Source organism: Aspergillus clavatus, genomic scaffold, assembly GCF_000002715.2.
Source record: "Aspergillus clavatus NRRL 1 1099423829791 genomic scaffold, whole genome shotgun sequence".
Taxonomy (NCBI): Eukaryota; Fungi; Ascomycota; class Eurotiomycetes; order Eurotiales; family Aspergillaceae; genus Aspergillus; species Aspergillus clavatus.
The window spans coordinates 2,250,927-2,269,124 of record NW_001517108.1 but is presented as its reverse complement, the minus strand read 5'-3'; the positions used below and the strand labels follow the sequence as shown (position 1 = coordinate 2,269,124).

General features: G+C 51.6%; 5 protein-coding genes across 5 annotated transcripts, besides 11 other annotated features; 2 read left to right on the top strand and 3 right to left on the bottom strand.

Annotated features, from left to right (window-relative positions):
• Positions 1 to 294: 294 nt before the first annotated feature.
• Positions 295 to 1,814, bottom strand: ACLA_075240 (putative DnaJ domain protein (Mas5); the record flags this gene model as incomplete). Its single annotated transcript, XM_001275911.1, has 5 exons — positions 295 to 847; positions 911 to 1,088; positions 1,146 to 1,596; positions 1,663 to 1,721; positions 1,787 to 1,814. The coding sequence occupies 5 exons, from the start codon at positions 1,812 to 1,814 to the stop codon at positions 295 to 297; spliced, it is 1,269 nt and encodes a 422-aa protein (XP_001275912.1).
• A 482-nt stretch (positions 1,815 to 2,296) lies between these two features.
• On the top strand, positions 2,297 to 4,485 carry ACLA_075230 (glutamate--tRNA ligase MSE1; the record flags this gene model as incomplete). The annotated part of the gene is made up of 7 exons (XM_001275910.1): positions 2,297 to 2,560; positions 2,622 to 2,694; positions 2,762 to 2,799; positions 2,868 to 3,281; positions 3,336 to 3,593; positions 3,663 to 3,829; positions 3,891 to 4,485. 7 exons carry the CDS (start codon positions 2,297 to 2,299, stop codon positions 4,483 to 4,485), a joined length of 1,809 nt encoding a protein of 602 aa, XP_001275911.1.
• Positions 4,486 to 5,394: 909 nt separating this feature from the next.
• ACLA_075220 (putative microtubule associated protein (Ase1)) lies at positions 5,395 to 7,914 on the bottom strand (the record flags this gene model as incomplete). The annotated part of the gene is made up of 4 exons (XM_001275909.1): positions 5,395 to 7,334; positions 7,399 to 7,613; positions 7,680 to 7,732; positions 7,798 to 7,914. The coding sequence occupies 4 exons, from the start codon at positions 7,912 to 7,914 to the stop codon at positions 5,395 to 5,397; spliced, it is 2,325 nt and encodes a 774-aa protein (XP_001275910.1).
• A 725-nt stretch (positions 7,915 to 8,639) lies between these two features.
• Positions 8,640 to 9,723, top strand: ACLA_075210 (Mov34/MPN/PAD-1 family protein; the record flags this gene model as incomplete). Its single annotated transcript, XM_001275908.1, has 2 exons — positions 8,640 to 8,664; positions 8,744 to 9,723. The coding sequence occupies 2 exons, from the start codon at positions 8,640 to 8,642 to the stop codon at positions 9,721 to 9,723; spliced, it is 1,005 nt and encodes a 334-aa protein (XP_001275909.1).
• Positions 9,724 to 11,467: 1,744 nt separating this feature from the next.
• ACLA_075200 (putative cell division control protein Cdc25) lies at positions 11,468 to 15,321 on the bottom strand (the record flags this gene model as incomplete). The annotated part of the gene is given in 4 exon segments (XM_001275907.1): positions 11,468 to 11,474; positions 11,486 to 11,753; positions 11,827 to 12,043; positions 12,118 to 15,321. 4 exon segments carry the CDS (start codon positions 15,319 to 15,321, stop codon positions 11,468 to 11,470), a joined length of 3,696 nt encoding a protein of 1,231 aa, XP_001275908.1.
• Positions 15,322 to 15,534: 213 nt separating this feature from the next.
• Positions 15,535 to 15,563: a microsatellite.
• Positions 15,536 to 15,563: a microsatellite.
• A 122-nt stretch (positions 15,564 to 15,685) lies between these two features.
• Positions 15,686 to 15,780: a microsatellite.
• Positions 15,779 to 15,807: a microsatellite.
• Positions 15,808 to 15,863: 56 nt separating this feature from the next.
• Positions 15,864 to 15,912: a microsatellite.
• Positions 15,865 to 15,912: a microsatellite.
• Positions 15,913 to 17,160: 1,248 nt separating this feature from the next.
• Positions 17,161 to 17,192: a microsatellite.
• Positions 17,162 to 17,192: a microsatellite.
• A 905-nt stretch (positions 17,193 to 18,097) lies between these two features.
• Positions 18,098 to 18,117: a microsatellite.
• Positions 18,117 to 18,141: a microsatellite.
• Positions 18,118 to 18,141: a microsatellite.
• Positions 18,142 to 18,198: the final 57 nt, after the last annotated feature.

The following is an 18,198-nucleotide window of genomic DNA, read 5'->3' as shown; positions in this document are numbered from 1 at the left end:
TTCCAGGTCTATGGATTGCCCATATATTGGGCCAGGTCTAATATAAGAAGCACTTTTCTCGTCTGAAAGAGGTATAGAAAAAAAAAAAAGGCAAGTCAAGGCTCAATTGCAAGGTGAACCAAGCCGTCGTTGTGAAACAGGCCAAATGAGAGAAATCATACCATAATAAAATCCCAATAACGCCCGCGATGCCAGAGAAGGGTTGACTCAACTCGAAATGGACCGAGGATATCTATCTACCAGAGACTCGAAAAGCAAAGAACTGTGAGTGGAGAAGAAAAGACAGTTGTTCCCCTATTGAGTCGCACACTGAGCTGGCTCATCATTCTCATCATCTTCCCACCCGGCGCCACCACGAGGATCACCAGCTCCAAAGTCGTCAAGGTTACCCTGAGGATCATACTCAACGTCATCGACTGTGTCGGTCTGGATCAGAGGATCCGGCTTGGGCAGCATTTCTCGGAGTCTTTCCAGAACTGCCGGGCTAGGTTTCCATTTCTCATCAGGGAACTTGATATTGATGATGAGGTACAGGTCACCGCGCGAATCGCCGCGCTTGTGTGGCATGCCCTCTCCGGCAACCTTCAGGACCTGACCAGGGGTAAGAACCTCTCCGGGGGTCTTGGGGTGGGTGATCTCGATGCCTCGGCCGTCAAGGTGTTTGAGAACCACGCGCGAGAAGCCTGTGAGGGCTTCGGCCAATGTGACGTCGATGGTGGCGGTCAAATCGGGACCAGCTCTGCGAAAAACGGGGTGTTCCTCTTCTTCGATATGGAAGACGATATCGCCGGGCTCCTGGCCCGGTACCTGATCCGCCTCACCTTCGAGCACGATCTTATCTTCTTCCCTGAAAATGGAATCAGCAAAGAGGGGCTTCTCTTAGTCTGTAAATCAAACATCTATAACTCACTTTGCGCCGCGAGGGATGTAGATCTCCAGCATCTTCTTCGCCTCCACGGTTTTGTTTCCCTTGCACTTCTTGCACTTGTCCTTGGGGCTGAAGAACTCTCCCTGACCATTGCATGTTGAGCAAGTGACCGTTGATGGGGTCAGAAACTGGCCCATCCGCGTCAAGATTTGCTTGAAACCTGTAGACCATCATCAATGTGACATTCCATGCATCCAAAGCACTCCCCAGCTCATACCTTGTCCATCGCACGTCGAACACTTTTTCGCGGTCGCCCGTTCCTTACCGCCCTTACCCTGGCATTGACCACAGATGATATTCTTCGTGCTGGCGAACTTGACCGTCTTGCCCTTGTAGAGATCCTCCAGACGCACTTCGTACTTGGTGTTCTCATCGGGACTCTTCCGTGGCTTAGGGGGCCGGCCTCCAGGCATGCCGCCCATCCCCCCGATTCCACCTATCCCACCACCCATTCCGAACATCTGCGCTAGGATATCGTCCAGATCGGGGCCTCCAGCCATTCCGGGCTCGCCGGAGCCATTAAACGCAGACATGCCATGGGTATCGTACAAGTGTCTTTTTTCTTCATCGTAAAGGATATCGTAGGCTTCCTGCACGGCCTTGAACCGGATCTCCGCGGCTTCTCGTTCGGCCTCGGGGACCTTATCGGGGTGACTAGCAAGAGCGGCCTAGGGTCATTCGAGTATCAGACTCTCGGCTGTCCATCTCCGACGAGTGTGGGTATATTGGTCTACCTTGCGATAAGCCTTCCGAATATCGTCTTTGCTTGCGCTGCTGGTGATCTCTAGGACCTCTGTCGGGAAATGCGGGTTAGGGGACCGTTCATGTTCATACCGCGATGTATATCAGACGACATACCGTAGAGGTCAATCTCCACCGAGGACATCTGATGAAATGTGAGTGATTGTTTCCAACGAAGACAGCGTGAAGTGATCGGTAAGCGTACGGCTATATTCGAACACGGGCAAAAGTTCAGTTCCCCGCCTGTAAATGCTCACTGAAACCCTGAGTAGGCGGTTCTCACGCAGAGCACGAGTGATACGAACGATCTAAAAGAAGGGAATAGAAAACAGAATAAGGGAAATCTGCCAATAGCTAAAGGTGTTGACAGGAAGAGCGTGGGAAAGTGTTTTCGACGGCGCTTTGATGCGGAACCCCAGAAATTTTAGCCGCTTTTTTTTTTTTTTCTCTCTTCCCGCCATGATTATTTTTATTGAATTATTTATTATTTGATTATCTGCAGATCCTCCGATTGACCGATTGTCCCTGTGTTGCGGCCGAATCACGGTTCTCTGAATAGGTCCAACCTCCCACGTCGTTGCAGGTTTCTTTTTGTCGCAACGGCCGTCTCTGATCTTCTTGCGCACTATGAGACGCCCTCACCTGGGCCTTCTTGCCCGTCGCTCCTGGATTTGCACGCGCTGTCGAGCGGCCAACTACTCCTCCACCGCGCCAGTCCGCGCTGCCACCAAGTCCAAGACGAATCTCCCGGATGCGCCTGCCAGAACCCGATTTGCGCCGTCACCGACAGGATATCTTCATCTTGGCTCATTGCGGACGGCATTGTTTAACTACCTTCTCGCTAAACGAACGGGGGGCCAATTCCTGCTGCGGATTGAGGATACAGACCAGGTTCGGCTTCGGAGCGAGCATGTGGATATAGTCGAGATGTGAATTGACGAATGCTCTTTAGAAACGAACGATTCCCGGGGCAGAGCAGCGGCTGTATGAAGATCTACAATGGGCTGGATTGCAATGGGATGAAGGTCGGGCGCTTCGCACTGTGGTAGTGGAATGAGAACGGCGTTGCTAACGCGGGTCTTTCTCCTGCAGGTCCCATCGTTGGAGGTCCTTATGGTCCATATAGACAGGTGAGGAACTCTGCAATGATCATGATTGATCTATATTGGGATCTCAGGCTCAGATGGTGAACACGCAGTCCGAGCGAACAGCCATTTACCGCAAACATGCCAACGAATTAATCAACAACGGCCACGCATACAGATGCTTCTGTTCCGCAGAACGTCTCGACTCCCTTGCTAGACACCGCAGCCAAGCCGGCCTCGCTCCCGGATACGACAGAAAATGCGCAGACGTCTCCCCCGAGGAATCCGAGGAAAGAGCAGCGAACGGAGAAGCGCATGTGGTGCGGTTGAGGATGGAAGGGTATCCCATGTTCAATGATCTCGTCTATGGCAAGACCGGCCAGAACCGCCCAAGTAGCAAGCTGGATCTCATCGACCGGGTCTTCGACGACCCAATCATGATCAAATCAGACGGGCACCCGACGTATCATCTTGCAAATGTGGTGGACGACCACTGCATGAAGATCACTCATGTTATCCGGGGCACGGTTAGTACCGACGACGATCCCAGGTAAATCAAGCGTTCATGCTGATCTGTACAGGAATGGATGCCATCAACACCGATGCATGTCGCCCTCTACAAAGCGTTCAACTGGACGCCCCCACGATTTGGCCACGTCCCTCTGCTTGTAGACAAGTCTGGTCAGAAGCTCAGCAAGCGGAACGCAGATATCGACCTCAGTTTCTTCAAGGATAAGCAAGGCATATTTGCAGCGAGCCTAATCAACTTCGCCGCACTTCTTGGCTGGTCGCACACCCAAAAATCAGACCTCTTCAGTCTTGAAGAGTTAGAGCAATTGGTACGCTGACGCAGAAACATCTTCTTGCCACACCCTTCGCGCCAGTCGCCGGTACTAACGAACACCTAGTTCAACCTCAAGATCACCCGCGGCAACACCGTCGTCGCCTTTGAAAAGCTCTGGTTCCTGCAAAAGGCACATGCCCAGCGCTTCGCCGCTACAGGCGGCCCCGTCTTCGCCGAGATGGTCTCCAAAGCGTCCGAGGTCGTCAAAGAAACATACGCAGCTGACCAACTGTGCGCATATTGATCCCATACCCCCCATTAACCCAAACAGAAACTAAGCAACTTCCACCAGAACAACCATCCTCGACTTCCGCGCCTTGTCGGAATACATCTCCCTCCTCCTCAAAGCAGACGCCAAGTCATATACCAATGCCCCCGAATTCATCCACCGCAACTCCACCTTCTTCACAACCACCCTCACCAGACCCCCCTACACCCCAGCCGCCACCTCATCCTCGGGCCCCTCCACCCCCATCCCCATCACAGCCCTGCACACCGCCGCTGCGGCGCTCACCCTCGTCCCAGAACCACACTGGACCATCGAAACACACCGCGCCAACATCGCCGCATACGACGGCTCGTCCGCCACCCCGGCCGCACCAGAGACCCCCGCCGACCCCGAAAAGGCCCGCATCGCCGCAGACAAGGCCTTCAAGAAGGAACTGTACCACTATCTGCGCTGGGCGCTGTCAGCCGGCGCCCCGGGCCCGGGCATCCCCGAGACGATGACGATCCTGGGCCGGCCGGAGACGCTCCGGCGGCTCGACGAGGCGAAACAGCTCACGGCGGAGTTGGCCGCGGCGGCACCTGCCAGGGTTCCGAAGTCGTCTCAGATGCAAGAGGGTCAGGGAACGGAGTGGATGGGTTCTCTGGCTCCGCGGTCTTAGAGAATATACGCCCATGGGAGGCTCGTTGAGCCAAACACGCTTGTATTTGTATATTAGTCGGCAACTGTGCCATCTCCTCTATATGTCATTTTCTCTATTCTATTGAGATTGAGAGGTGATCTACCTTGATAACCAGGGTGCTACGAGTGTAAGAGTGGATTTGAAAAAAGAATGAACAAAATATCTCATTAGAAAGCATATCAATCAAAATGCGCTACACTGATATCATAAACCATGGGAAATAACATGCTATGCGACTTGTACAATGCCGACAAGATACCAAAGGAAACGCAGGAGAACCCAAACCAAGACCGAACAGCAAGGAACCAGAGTGTGATCGGAGATGACCAGGGAATTTGGAAGCCAGAAAGAAGCAAGACATAAAAACAGGCGCCACCCAAGAGCCTTCCATGGTATAAATGGGGGATCAGGACCGATTAGTTGGACGCAAAGAAAGCATAGTACACGAAAGATGCCATGATGTCTTTTTTTAAGACATTGTGACTGGGAAAAGGGGGGCCTCTGATTCAATGTCACTCGCTGTGGTGAATGCATGGCAGGGTTGGCAAGAAAGGGGAATAACCCAGGGGAATGACTCCCAAGAGTCTGGGAATTAAAACAAGAGTAAAATAACAAACGTGGTATAATCCGGAATTTTTGACACAGAAAGTAAAGAAGCTGGCCGAGCGAGGCGTTGATGCTGTTGTGAACTTCAAGCAAGCTTGACGTTGCCCTGCGCCAGGAGCGAGCGATAGAGTTGGATGTATTAGCCACAATTAAGATAATCATGGAATCGTCAGTATCGATCAGTTTCATCATCACGTCTTTGATTGAACAGTGGGTGGATGCCGTGAGCGAGAGAACAAAAGGAACGAACACGATCCTCTAGTCACTAGGCCTGAGAAGCTTCTAGTAGGGCTCCATATCATCTGTCCAGCCTGCGTCACTACCCGCCACTCTGACCATCTGCCCATGTTGGTTGTCCATGGGCTCATCTGGGCTGACGCTTCTGATCCCCTTGGCCTTCTTGCCCGCTAGGGACGAGTTTTCCTCAGGGGCGAACCGCTTATTGTGGGCAGCACGAAGCTTGGCGTAATAGACGTCACTGGCATCAACTTCTGAATCCGACCCATCGTCGAAAGTTTCCCAATTCTCTGATCCCGTAATCGCGGTGTCCACGGTGGAGGAGTTTGACACCTGCCTAGGTGCCGGAGGAGGAGGAGGAGGCGCATGTTGCATGTAAGGATTTGGTCGCGGGAAACTCTGAAGAGATGAGTTCAAAGATATCGAAGAGGCCGAGGATTGAGAGGATTGAGAGAACCCAGTGGATCGCTGAGAAAATATGGAAGAGCTCATAAATGAGCGCTGGTTGCGATCATCATAGACGTCTTCAGGACTGACCGGCCGCACAAATGCGTTAGATAATGCACTAGCACTGCGTGGGGGGTCCATCAAATAGCTCCCTCTCGCCTCTTTTGACTCAACAGTCAATGCACGCATCCTGGGCGGTGGAGGGCGCGATGATGGGATCTTGCCGCTGATCGTGCTGGTCGAGTAAGAGCCGGGAGCTGCCCGACGATCATTCGAGTTGTTCCCGTAAGGCATGTTACTCAAAGGAACACGAGCAGGGATCTTAGAAGGCGATCTGGCACCTGCTCTACTGGGGCCAATGGTGTTGTACTTCGTCGGAAAATTTCCAGTCGGCGTCTTGGTGGCCGAGCGAGGAGGCGGGGGCCCCCTCATAACGCTTGCTGGACGCGACGGTGGCTGCGACTTTCCAAAGCTTGCTTTCGCGCTTACAGAAGGCGGGACGGATGGTGTCTTAGAGCGTGGTGGAGGTTTGGCAGTGACGGGGGTAAGCTCATCAAGGTATCTTTCACCTTGAACAAGGAATGGCCTTCCAAATTCTTCCTCCCACCTCTCAAGTTCTTTTCTTAGGTCTGCCTCAACCTTTGGCAACTCTTTGGCAATCCTCTTCCTCATCTTCTCCTCTCTCAAAAGTTTACCGGGGTCACGTCTCTCTCCTTTGTTGCCGCGCGCCATGAGACGCGAAGCGTCCTGACTCGAGATAGCCAGAGCCTCACGCTCAGAGAGCAGGCTCTTGTGCCTCGCGATCAGCTGCAGTGTGGGGGCACGTTGCTCCGTCAGGGCCTCTAATCGCGCAATTTCCGCTTCATGGGCTTCAAGAAGAGCATCGCTGTAGACATCGGAAAAGGCAGGTGTGAAGTCAAGCATTTCCTCTTCCGAAAAATAGAGACCATCCCAGAGTTCCTGAAGTCGACAGCGCGCGTCTTCCACGAAAAGGTGCAAGTTCTGTCGTTTAAGTTCGTTGAGACGTCCCAGTTCCTCCTCGAATTCGTTGATTGTTCGCAGTCCACATCCGCGATTGGCTGCGAGGAAGGCTTTCCTATCACCATCTTCAACGCCAAAGCGCTCCCACAGGGATTCCACCGCCGCCCGTAGCTCCTTCAGCTTGCGCTCACGTGTTTTCTTTTCTTCCAACAGCTTTTCGCGCTTCGTCATCAGGTTGGCCAGGTCAGATTCGTGAAGACCCAGCTGTTCGGGAGATTCGCGGTAGTACTTGACAATTGCGGCATCGGTCTGTACCTGGGGCGTACCCAGCTCGGCCCAGAGTTTTATGATCTCTTCGCATGTAGATTTGACAAAATCAACACGTCGGTGATACTCTTCGTAGACCCTCGTGAATTCGTTATCCAATGCGGCAACATATGACGGGGAAAGATCAAAGCTCGGTGCGATAGACGATCCAGGGGCTGTTGGGGGAAGCTCGATAGACACGAACGTGGATTCCAGGTGGGAAGAATATGACTCGAGAGCCTCGACAAGTTCTAATGCAGGTTAGGATATCTTCTATTTGGGACCAAGGGGCTTACATGGCGCAGATATACTTACTCTTGACCTGTTCAAATCGTTCTTGGTGCAGCTTTTTCATTGCGCCATGCTTGTCGCGGAGAAAAGACAGACAGCGGTTGAGGGGGTATGTGACGCGCAAATCATTTTGGTCCAAGTGATACTTCCCGTTCGCCTTCTCGTCTACCAGAGACTCTTCCATCTGTCGAATAGCAGTAACAAGTCGTTGTCCTTCCTCCGTCATGTTGGTCCTCTCACTGGGTAGACAAGTCAGCAAGGGCGCTTAAATGTACCTTCCGTCATCCATCGCGCATGGAACTTACTCATCAACAATCTTGAGGTGATTGTTCAGGGTCTCAGACAGAGCACTAAAGAGCTTTGCATCCGATTCAATCAGCATCAACCCACCAAGACAACCGGGGCAAGAATGAGACGCCATACCTCTGCCTCTCGCGTCTCTCGCTCATGGCTCGGAACCCCAATATCATCAAAGATTCCATGTAGCTGAGAGACAATGTTGTTGACCTGAGTGGTCAAGTAGCTGGTGTCGACCGCCATAGGCTGTGTATAGAGCCCCAGCTATGGGGATGCGAAAAGGAGCGTTCCTAGTTCGATATGCGAATCAAGGAGAGACTCCACCTGCGAAGTCTGCACTTTGACAACCACCGGCGACGGTGCGCCCTCTACCTGTGATGGCTGCGACAGCGAATCGTCACCTGCGGGGGTGGGAGCAGATCCAAGACAAGCAGATAGCCCGACACGCGAATCTGCAATCAACACAAGTCGAATGTCATCTGCGAGAAATAAGGGGGGTGGGAGGGGGGGGGAGACCCGCAGGATTTATGTAGGCAATAGATTACCCAGTGCAGATGTATGCAAGGGCGAAGGATCCAGAAGACCAGTGGGAAAAGCAAAGAGAGGATGGGGCAGCGGAGGGGAGCAGGATGAAAGCGAACAATAATATTGACGCTGTTCCCTTTGATTGCAGCTGAGATACAGCCGCAATCCAGATTCGCTGCGGCTGTTGATGGCGCCTTGTCGCTCAGGCAACCGCTGACTCAGCGCGCCACCGCCCTGTTCTGCCGTGGCTTTTAGCTCACCGCCTCCCCGCACTCATCGACGTATTCCCCAACTGGTATCAGTGCTGATTGCATAGTCTGATAATCATGAAGGCAACAACACAATCTCTTTGACTGATTAGATTTGTCTTGATTTCTATTATTTCAATCCTTCTTTGTTTTCCTTCTTGTCTAACACAGCGGTACGCCACGACCTTATTCAAAATGCAGGCTGCACAGCAGTCCTGGGGTTCGTACTTACAACCCCACATGATAAATGCTGTAAGAAGAGCTAGCTACTAACCACGGCTACAATCCGACACCATCAGAGCTCGAAAACGCCATCAGTCTCATTGATCCCCAACGGGATGCACTCTACAGATACGATGAAGCCACACACAAGGCATTGAGCGCCGCGCGGCCATGGGCCAAAGACCCCCACTACTTCAAGTCGATACGGATCTCCGCCGTGGCGCTGCTGAAGATGACCATGCATGCGCGCTCCGGGGGCTCGCTGGAGGTAATGGGGCTGATGCAGGGGTATATTCTGCCGGAGACGTTCGTGGTGACGGACGCATTCCGGCTGCCGGTCGAAGGCACGGAGACGCGGGTTAACGCGCAGGACGAAGCGAACGAATACATGGTGTCGTACCTGCAGGCGTGCCGGGACGCGGGCCGCATGGAGAACGCGGTCGGGTGGTACCACAGCCATCCCGGGTATGGGTGCTGGCTGTCCGGGATCGATGTCACGACGCAGGACATGCAGCAGCTCGGCGGGCCGTTCGTTGCTGTCGTCATCGACCCGGAGCGCACCATCTCCGCGGGCAAGGTCGACATCGGCGCGTTCCGCACGTTCCCCAAGGACTACACGCCGCCCAAGGAGGGCCACGAGGACGATGACTACCAGACCATCCCTCTCAGCAAGGCCGAGGACTTTGGCGCGTACGCGCACCAGTACTACTCGCTCGACGTGTCGTTCTTCAAGAGCAACCTCGACAGCGAGCTGCTCTCGCTCCTCTGGAACAAGTACTGGGTGGCCACGCTCAGCCAAAGCCCGCTGTTCACAACCCGCGACTACGGTAGCAAGCAGATGATGGATCTCAGTCAGAAAGTCCGGCGGGCCGCCCGGGCGATTGAAAGCAGCGGTTCCCGGGGCGGAGTGACCGCAACCAAAGACCAGCAGTTGGAGAAGGTAGTACGCGATGGGCAGCGGATCGTCTCCGAGGAGGTCAAGGGCCTCGTCGCAGCAGAAGTCAAGATGAAGCTCTTCCAGGGGATCGGCGAGGAGACTAGAACAGAGGCATCATGATCTTCAAGCCGATGAGGCTAAGGTGTTCTTTCGGCGACATAGGAAAAAATGAACACGCTTCTTTTGAAGCGAGATGGGTCTGGTCACCACATCGTAAGTAATGACATAGGAATGAAGTACTTCCCTCAATGCCAGCAAAACGAAAAGAAAGCATCTAAAGACAGCATCTATTAAAAGCTGCATACAAGCTCTCATTTCTACTGCTACTGCTACTCCTCTACAAAGCGAAGAACTCAATAATCCGAAGCTCCCACACAAGGGGGGGGTCCAATAGATACAATAGAATTGATCATTATCTGCCAGGCCCAAGCCGAACACCGACAGGGCCACCTATGTCATGAGATATCATTAGTCGACCGCGTCAAAACCCGACGACCGTGAGAATCGATATGATAAAGAAAAGATCAAGTAGGAGAATTTATACAAAGAGAAATTTGTCCGAGGCCATTGTACAAAAGTGGGTTATGTTGGGCAACATTTGCACATGAAAGGAGTACCATGTCCAGGAGTGAAGGGATCGAGGTCAATGTAGGGTCATGTTGTGGGATGAGCCGGCCGCTTGTGGTAGTGTATGGAGTATGGGAAGATGGGGATATAAAGGTTTTTTGATAGTGTGTGTGTGTGTGTGAAAGAGAGACAGGATTAGAGAAAGAAAGAGAGGTATAAGAGAGAGAATCATGTCGTTATCGTTGGTAGGTATGAATGTATGTATAGGGCCCTGTTGAGGCGTTTCTCGTTCAGGGATAAACTGAGACCAGTACTAGCCAGAACCACTAGAGTCAGACAGACGCGCGGCATTCCGTCGGATCTCCAATCAACACTGATAAGACTGGGCCAATGATGAGGGTCAGCAGGACTATGGCCGTCCGGAGAAGCCGACAAGCTCCTGTGCTCCCCTCGCACATTTCGCACTATAAGAGGGGCCTGGGCGATCCACCGACGGAGCAACAAGTCCCACAGACACCAGAACTAGAGTCAATCGGGATTCAAGCTCTGCGCGACAGCCAGCCACATCGCGTGGTATCATGGATGATCGAGACGGCGAGAGGGAATGGCTGCATCAAACCTGCATGATCATGGCTAAATTGGATGAACATGAATCCAACTGTCCCTCTCCAGGTAAAGCCGGGAGACAGCAGGCTGTGGGGTACACTGTCCGGCATTTGTCGTTTCGAGAACGGTCCCATGAGTGACAACACTGACGAGGTCAAACAGAGTGGGAGCGAAACCTGGCAGGGCAGCCTGTACTCCGTAAATATCCGGGAGTTTAGGCTAGATAATGCAAGGTGTCGCTACCGAACGATGACGCTTGGATCGCCATGGCGCATTCCTCGGTTTGTTGGAGGAGCGTGGCGCCAAAGACGGCGCGCGAAGTAATATGCGATCGCTGACACGGACGCCCAATAAGGGAACGAGTCACGGAGAAGCGATGCGAGCAGCCGATTTATAGAAAGCCTGACTCTGACAGCAGTCTACGGTTTAAAAAGAAAACCCAGGTTAGTCTTCAATCAGTCCCCAAAAAAAAAAGGTAAAAGAATTTGAGATGGGGGGAAAAAAACAAAAGGGAAAATTGACAGAAAAAATGTCTCCGAAATGTCCATTGCGGGTATCATCAAGGAAGTCCAACGCCTGGGTGCAAATAAAGAAGAAAAGGAGACAGAAAAAAAGAAAGACAAGTCGACCTGATCATCGCGACGACATTACCATGCTCGCGATGGCCAAAGTACTATGACTTCTTAAGTCTCTACTGGCTGTTGCATACCTCGCTATCTTTTCGTCCTCCCGCTCTCTTGGTTCCACCTCCAGGCTCCGATCGTACATGTCATGCACGTCGCCTGCTGCTTGGAGATTACTGAGGATGTAGTCTTGTAGTTCCGGAACTGGCTGAAGGAGATAAGGGACGTTCTGGTATTGTTGGATATCCCGGATGACCTCCGCGGTCTTCGCACGTTTGTTGAAATTGATGAGTTCCGAAGGCGTTAGAGACGGGATACCGTCTTCAATAAACGTTAGATCCGTGAGGTAGACACCTGGTGAGGGTTAGTTAACGGTCCTACGAACAGTGGGTGACGAATAGAGAATTAAGTCTTGAGAAGTCCTTACCAAAGAAGGGAATGCACGGCGGGTTCGCCAGATGTAAGGTTTCGCGATATTCGCCAAAATTCTTTGTGCTGGCCATAAGTCTGCGCATTTGCTCCAAGATCGTGGACGTACGGGCACTGACTTGACCCCAGGTTCGACCAAGCCGGTGGATTGGCGCGGTCCCAAGAGCGGAGATGATAGAAGTCAAAGTGGAATAGTTGTTGAGAGTGCGACATTTCTGTATGAATGATCAGCAAAGGCATTTCAATGCATCCAAGCGAATGAAGAGCAAGCAAGCAGAGAAAAACATACGTCAGCTACGTTTACAAAGTGTTTAATCACGACAACTCGCTTCTTGACATCCGTCTGAGTAAGAATCATCTCTGCCACCCAATTTGTCAACTGATTCGAATGAAGAATCAAAGCCTTCACATTGGTAGCAGGTTCCGGTTCGTCTGGGCCAACCTTCTTCTGCCAAGTCTTGTTCAGACACTCAATGGGTCTGATCTTAGAGTAGAGGCGCGATTCGATGATAGTAAGCTGCCTGGCGAATTCCGTAGGGTCAATGTCCAGGAACTTCAATTTCTTCATGTTCTTGGGGACGATGGGAGTGGGTGCGGCAGTAGCCTGCGTGGGAACGAGACGTTTGACGGTGGTATCTTGACCGCGCAGACGCTGATCAATGACTGCCATCAATTGAGGCGAACCTGGTGTCTTCGTCGTCGCAATAGAATCGTTGGTAAAGGCATGAACACGCGCCAGAAGATTCATGTGTGCCTCGTCGTTTGGCTCCATCCAGAAATGTTCAAACCAACTTTTCAGGATATTCACGACACGGAATCGGATAGGCTTCTGTTTTCTATCGATCCACATCTGCATTTCATCCTGATTGAGTCCGAATGGAGGCTGAATGTTGAATCGCTCCGCTAGCATCTCAAACAGTTCTGATGCGGTCGTGAAAGAACGATATGTAAGGAGGAAAGTGTTGTTGAATGAAGCATCCAATTTGTCGTGGCGAGTCAAATGCTCTACCAAGCCCGCCAATGTTCCGCACTTCAAAGCGGGTGTATCGGCCTTGGTATCGTAGAATACTTCGCCTTCGTGGTCCATCTTCAAAAACCAGGGAGCTTCCTCCGGCTCTCGGACCGGCTCACGAATGGGTTCGCGAGTAATGGCTGCCGGGGGCGCCTGTCCAAAGAATCTCTGGGCCTTTTCCATATTGCGTCGGACCTTTCCTGACGAGGGCTCAATCGAATATGAAGACGGTATCCCTATAGTCTCCGTTGCGATTCGGGCCTGAGAATCTCCACGACTATGCATACCCTTGAAGGACTCGTCGGCACCCAGACGACTTTCACTCCGGAAGGTCGAAGCGGGATCCGGGATCTGTTCGAGGAGCAGCGAAAGAGAGAACCCAATCTGAGAGACAGAGTTTTCGAGCTGTCTGGCAATAGCCCGCACAGCGTTCAAACGATCTTCGAGAGAATCGCCACGGAGTTCAGCCCACTCATCGCCCAGCGGCGCCGAAACAGCCTGGCAACTGATGACAAAGTCCGCGATGGCATCGTAAGTTCTCTGCTTCTGTAGGCTGAAGTCGACCAGCTGGGGGTTTTGGAAGCTGGTGCCGAGTGGCGCCAGATTGATCGATTCAACCGCCGAAATCCACGGACGGAACTGTTCGACGACCTTGAGCGCCGCAGCAGCAACAGGATCACTGATTTCGTGCAGTCCAGCATAGGTGACAATCTTCTTCTGGTTCAATGTAAGCCGCTCCTCCAGTCGCCGAATATTACCGACAAAAGACCTTCTAAGAATGTCGATGTGGTCTAGAAGTGCCGCATCCAAAGGCACCGAGGGTTCGACGCGAGATTCTGCACCATCCTGATCCAGAAACGATGTCGGGCCCGACTCGTCCAGAGTGACACCATTATTCTGCCACCCGCCTCCTGCGGAGCTTCCCACGACGAATCCCGGAACAATGCGGCGAATGGATTCGCCCCGCTGTTGTCTCGCTACCTCCACATAGCCGTAGACTCCTTGCATGACGCCGTCCGCCTCCTGCAGACACTTGTTGACGGAATCCGGTCCCGGCCAATCCGCCGCGGCAATGTGTGACGACAGAACCAACTTGGAAAATTTCGACATCATATCTCTAAAGTGAGGATACAAAGGCTTGTTCGTCGAGATAATCGATGGATTTCCAGAGTGGTTGTCGGTGGTATCTGACCCAGCGGCCAGAAGCATGCGAAGATGGTCCGAGATGTCTTCTGCCTTCCTTACATACTCGGAGCGATCACCTTTCAGCAGTGTTTGGCGATAGCTCTCTACAGCGTGACGCATGTTGTCAACAAGCATAGGCCAGGTGACAGGAGCTGTGAGCCCATCATCAACAAATCGGGAGGGGGCCTGCGAGGAGATAGAAGGCCGATGGAAGTGAATGGATGCGGAGGTGTTACTGCCAGCGGTAGTTATCCTCTGCAGATCCCGGCTCGATTGATGTGAGATCTTCCCTTCAGGGATGGATTTCGTGGTCGAAGGCGGGTGTAGTGAATCCATTGAAGTTGCGGGGGATACACCGTCGATCAAGGAGCGACGGCGGTGGGACATGGAATCATGCGAGGCTAGCATAAGCGACTCTCCCTCAGCCTCGGACGCCGAACCATCATAATCGTCCTCATCCCGCTCGAAGCCACGAGCCATCAATTCCGGGGGTGGCCGGGTCTGGTCTGGCACGAAGAAATTATTTCGGTCAAAAGGGCCCGACTCATTCACGGATGGGTTTTCGAAAGGCAACTCCATGGTGCTATATCCCGTGAGAGTGTTAAAGTAAAATAACCGACCGTCAGGCGTCGCTTGCGGGATCCAGAAGGCGGCCTCTTCCTGTTCCTTGGGCGGTACTACGCCCTCGATAGGGAGAATCGGTGCCGAGTCGCGTGGGTTGCCGGCCGAGTCCACCTCGTCTTCATCATGCTCATGTTCGTGGTCGTTCTCGTGCTCCTCCTCATAATCGTCTTCGCCGGGTCCGGAGTCCGCACTGGTCTCTCCTTCGTCGCGAACATGCGCCACTTGTTCCTCCAACTCGCTGGGATCGGTAATAATGGCACAATAGTTACTAGGGAACCAGCCTCGAATGCTGTTGTTAATCACACCATCCCACCATCCCGTCTCGAGCTGGTTGAGAACCTGGATGATGTCACCTCGGCGGAAACTGAGGCTCGTGTGATCGTCCGCATCGTAGTCGTACATGGCCCGCACAAACAGCGCCGGCGCCGGCTCGGGGCTGGGCGTATAGCGCCCATCTCCGTTGGTCTTCATGGGCGACGCCTGGCCAACTGCTGCGCCTCGTTGCTGAACAGAGATACTGTTGCCGCGGCTGCGACTGCGGGCGACAGTCGTTGGGGGGGTAGACCCCTGTTCTTCGGTGAATTCAAAGGTGGTCGCAAAAGTGTGGGTTTTGGTCGCCAGCGCAGATCTGGTGTCGACAAGCAACGACTCTGCCACCCGGGTTTCGTACATCGAGTACCACCGGCAATTGACAGACAGATCTACTAGTAGGTAAGGAATGGGGATATGGCCATCGGATGGCTGCGTCCCTGGCGATTGATGCTGGACGAGCTCAGACGGAGGTGTTGTTCATGACTAGATAAGACAAGCAGGTAACCGACAACAAGAAGTTCGGAGAGAGGGTGGTGGTAGGAGGACTTTTTGGGGGGAGATTGGTGGTAGGTAAGTAGTAGTAGTAGTAGTAGTAGTAGTAGGGGGGAACCTGAGAGGGGCGGTAAACGGGGAGATGGACGTTGGTGGGTTGCAAATGGTGGCACTGATGGTCAGTCGGTTGGTGGCAGGATCAAGGTTCGAATTATTTGGTGGCGAGAAACCCAATGATAATAGAAATAATAATAATAATATGAGAATTGAGAAACAATAATGATAAGAATAATAAGACACGAGTAGTAATGGTAGGAATAATAATAAGAAGAAGAGGAAGAGGAAGAGGAAGAATATGGACCAGAAGTGATAAGGTGGTGAAATATACACTGGGTGTCAGGCAACCCAGAGATTGATTGATTGATTGATTGATTGATTGATTGACTGACTGATTGATTGCAGTGTGTGTGCAGGTGATGGATGCTGATGGATGATGGTACTCTTTAGTTGTTCCTTTTTTTTTTAGAGTTTCTCTTAAATCTCTTCTATATGGAATTATGGATCCCCAGATGAAAGGAATGAAAAGGAGAGAGAGATTTTAGGGGAGAGCGGCTCAGCAGAGACAATTGAGAGCTGATTGATAGTTTTTGACTAGACAGATGGGAAGTGTGGCAGAGAAGGGGAGAGTACTCCGTAGTAGTGAGACCTGTTGAGTAAGAGAGACAGAGAGAGAGAGGAGAGGGGGGGGGGGGAAAGGCGCAGACCACCTACAGTAACAAAGTTACCTATCTAGTACAATAGAATACAGCGGGTGAGAGAACAGAGAAGGACTCACGGACCAATTTGCTGTGGGGTGGAGGATGCCGCTCTGTATGTACGGAGTATTACTCTGTATATACTATCTGTATTCGTCTGGTATTATGACGTTGCATTATGATCAGATAGGTAGGTACAACCTAAGACGCGATGGAGGTCTCAATGTATCAGATTAAGACAGGCTTCGGATTCACATCAAATTTCCTTGATCTATCAATTCTTGATAAACCCTTTTTGAGGATCGACCATTATTTATCACAGACTTGAAGTTAAGTTAAGAATGTACCCTGGGATCCTCATACTCCGTCTTCATACGGTATTGTGAGTTTGTGACATCCCGTCCTTGTCCTGTAAAATATCCACAACTACGGTACCTCCTACCTAGTGGCACCACCAACACTGACCACGCGCCAAGACCAAAACACGAGGTTCCCAAGGTGTCGAGTACCCGAGCTTTCGAGTCATGTATCAAGCATTAAAGTACAATGTACGGAGTACCTGGGTAGATTGGAGGATGATACTACACACATTTGTATTACCTAGTACGTAGTACCTAGGTATCTACTTCCAGTTAGGTAATACCTAGATACATACTCTGTTTTCAATACCCCATTCAGCACGAGTGTTATATCTGCGGTTGCTCGGGAAGTGGTCCCAGCCAGTTCCCCGTTGGCCCTAATGGGGCAGTTTCCCAAGTCTTTGGTCAGTTTGGTCATTGGTGGCTTGTCGGGACACGCTATGATAGAGTTAGCCTTGGTTCTAAGAGTCAAGGGGCCTCCATTTAGAGCCCAAGGAAGCCCCTCTCTCGATTCAGACTACGGAAGTGCGGGCCCTCCCTTGGCCGAAGATGCGATGATTGATGAAAAACTCGAGTCTTGACTCTTGAAAAACAGAGAGAGAGAAAGAGAGAGAGAGAGAGAGAGCTCTTCAAGTCTCGAGTCTCGACCCCCAGTTTTGTCACTGAATTCTGTACGAAGTAGCATAGCGGTATTGTCAACCCCTCCCATCAGGGTTGGGCAGTGTATGATGGTATTATACGAGATACTGTTGTATTATTTACTCGTACCTTACCTTAAGCTTATCTCTCGCGTTGTCAACCTAGGTACATAAGCTACCTCACTCGTCCACTGTGTATTATTATTGTAACCGTTTCGAAGAGAATATGGACGTTACTCCGTGTCACAAGACGTCACGACCTCGCTTGTGGTTACCTTGACGTTCAGGAATAAAAGGCGTACTGATAGAACAGGATACCTCCAGCCTACTACGTATAGATCAAATCCGACTGACTCGGATACAATTCTTATATTGACCTCCATCATCGTCCACGGAGTCGACAGCGGATTTAACACGGATTACCAACGGGGTACGGAGCGAACGGTTGATCCCGAATCAACCATGATCAGCCCGGTATTCATCCACCAAGTCATTGATGATCAGAGCCAATAACTACATTCAAATGAGGATATAGTCATGGAATTAGAACGACCGACGTGCCGATTTGGATACCCCACGGAACATCCGTGGTCTCTGGTCTATGTATCTAGGAAAAGAAAGAAACGAAGACCAACTGCTGAAGCATCCATTCAAGCACCTCGACTGGGTGTTAGGCGTTCAGAATATGAGATTCCAAGTGGTTGACCGGGTAAATGTCCCTGGATAGTTACACCATATATAATTCACCCTGCTGGTCTCTGGCTCTGGCGTTTGGCGGTATCACTTGTGCCTGCGATTTATGCTAAACATGAAGTAAGCAGACTATCAAGGAAAAACAACAACTTGAGAGCATCATCGACAGCGATCAGCAGCCTAAATAGCGGCTATCCAAATATATATATATATATATATGTGTGTGTGTGTGTGTGTGTGTGTATCAATGATTAGGGGATATAACGATGTCTGATAACAGGCCTAGGAAGTAAAAATATA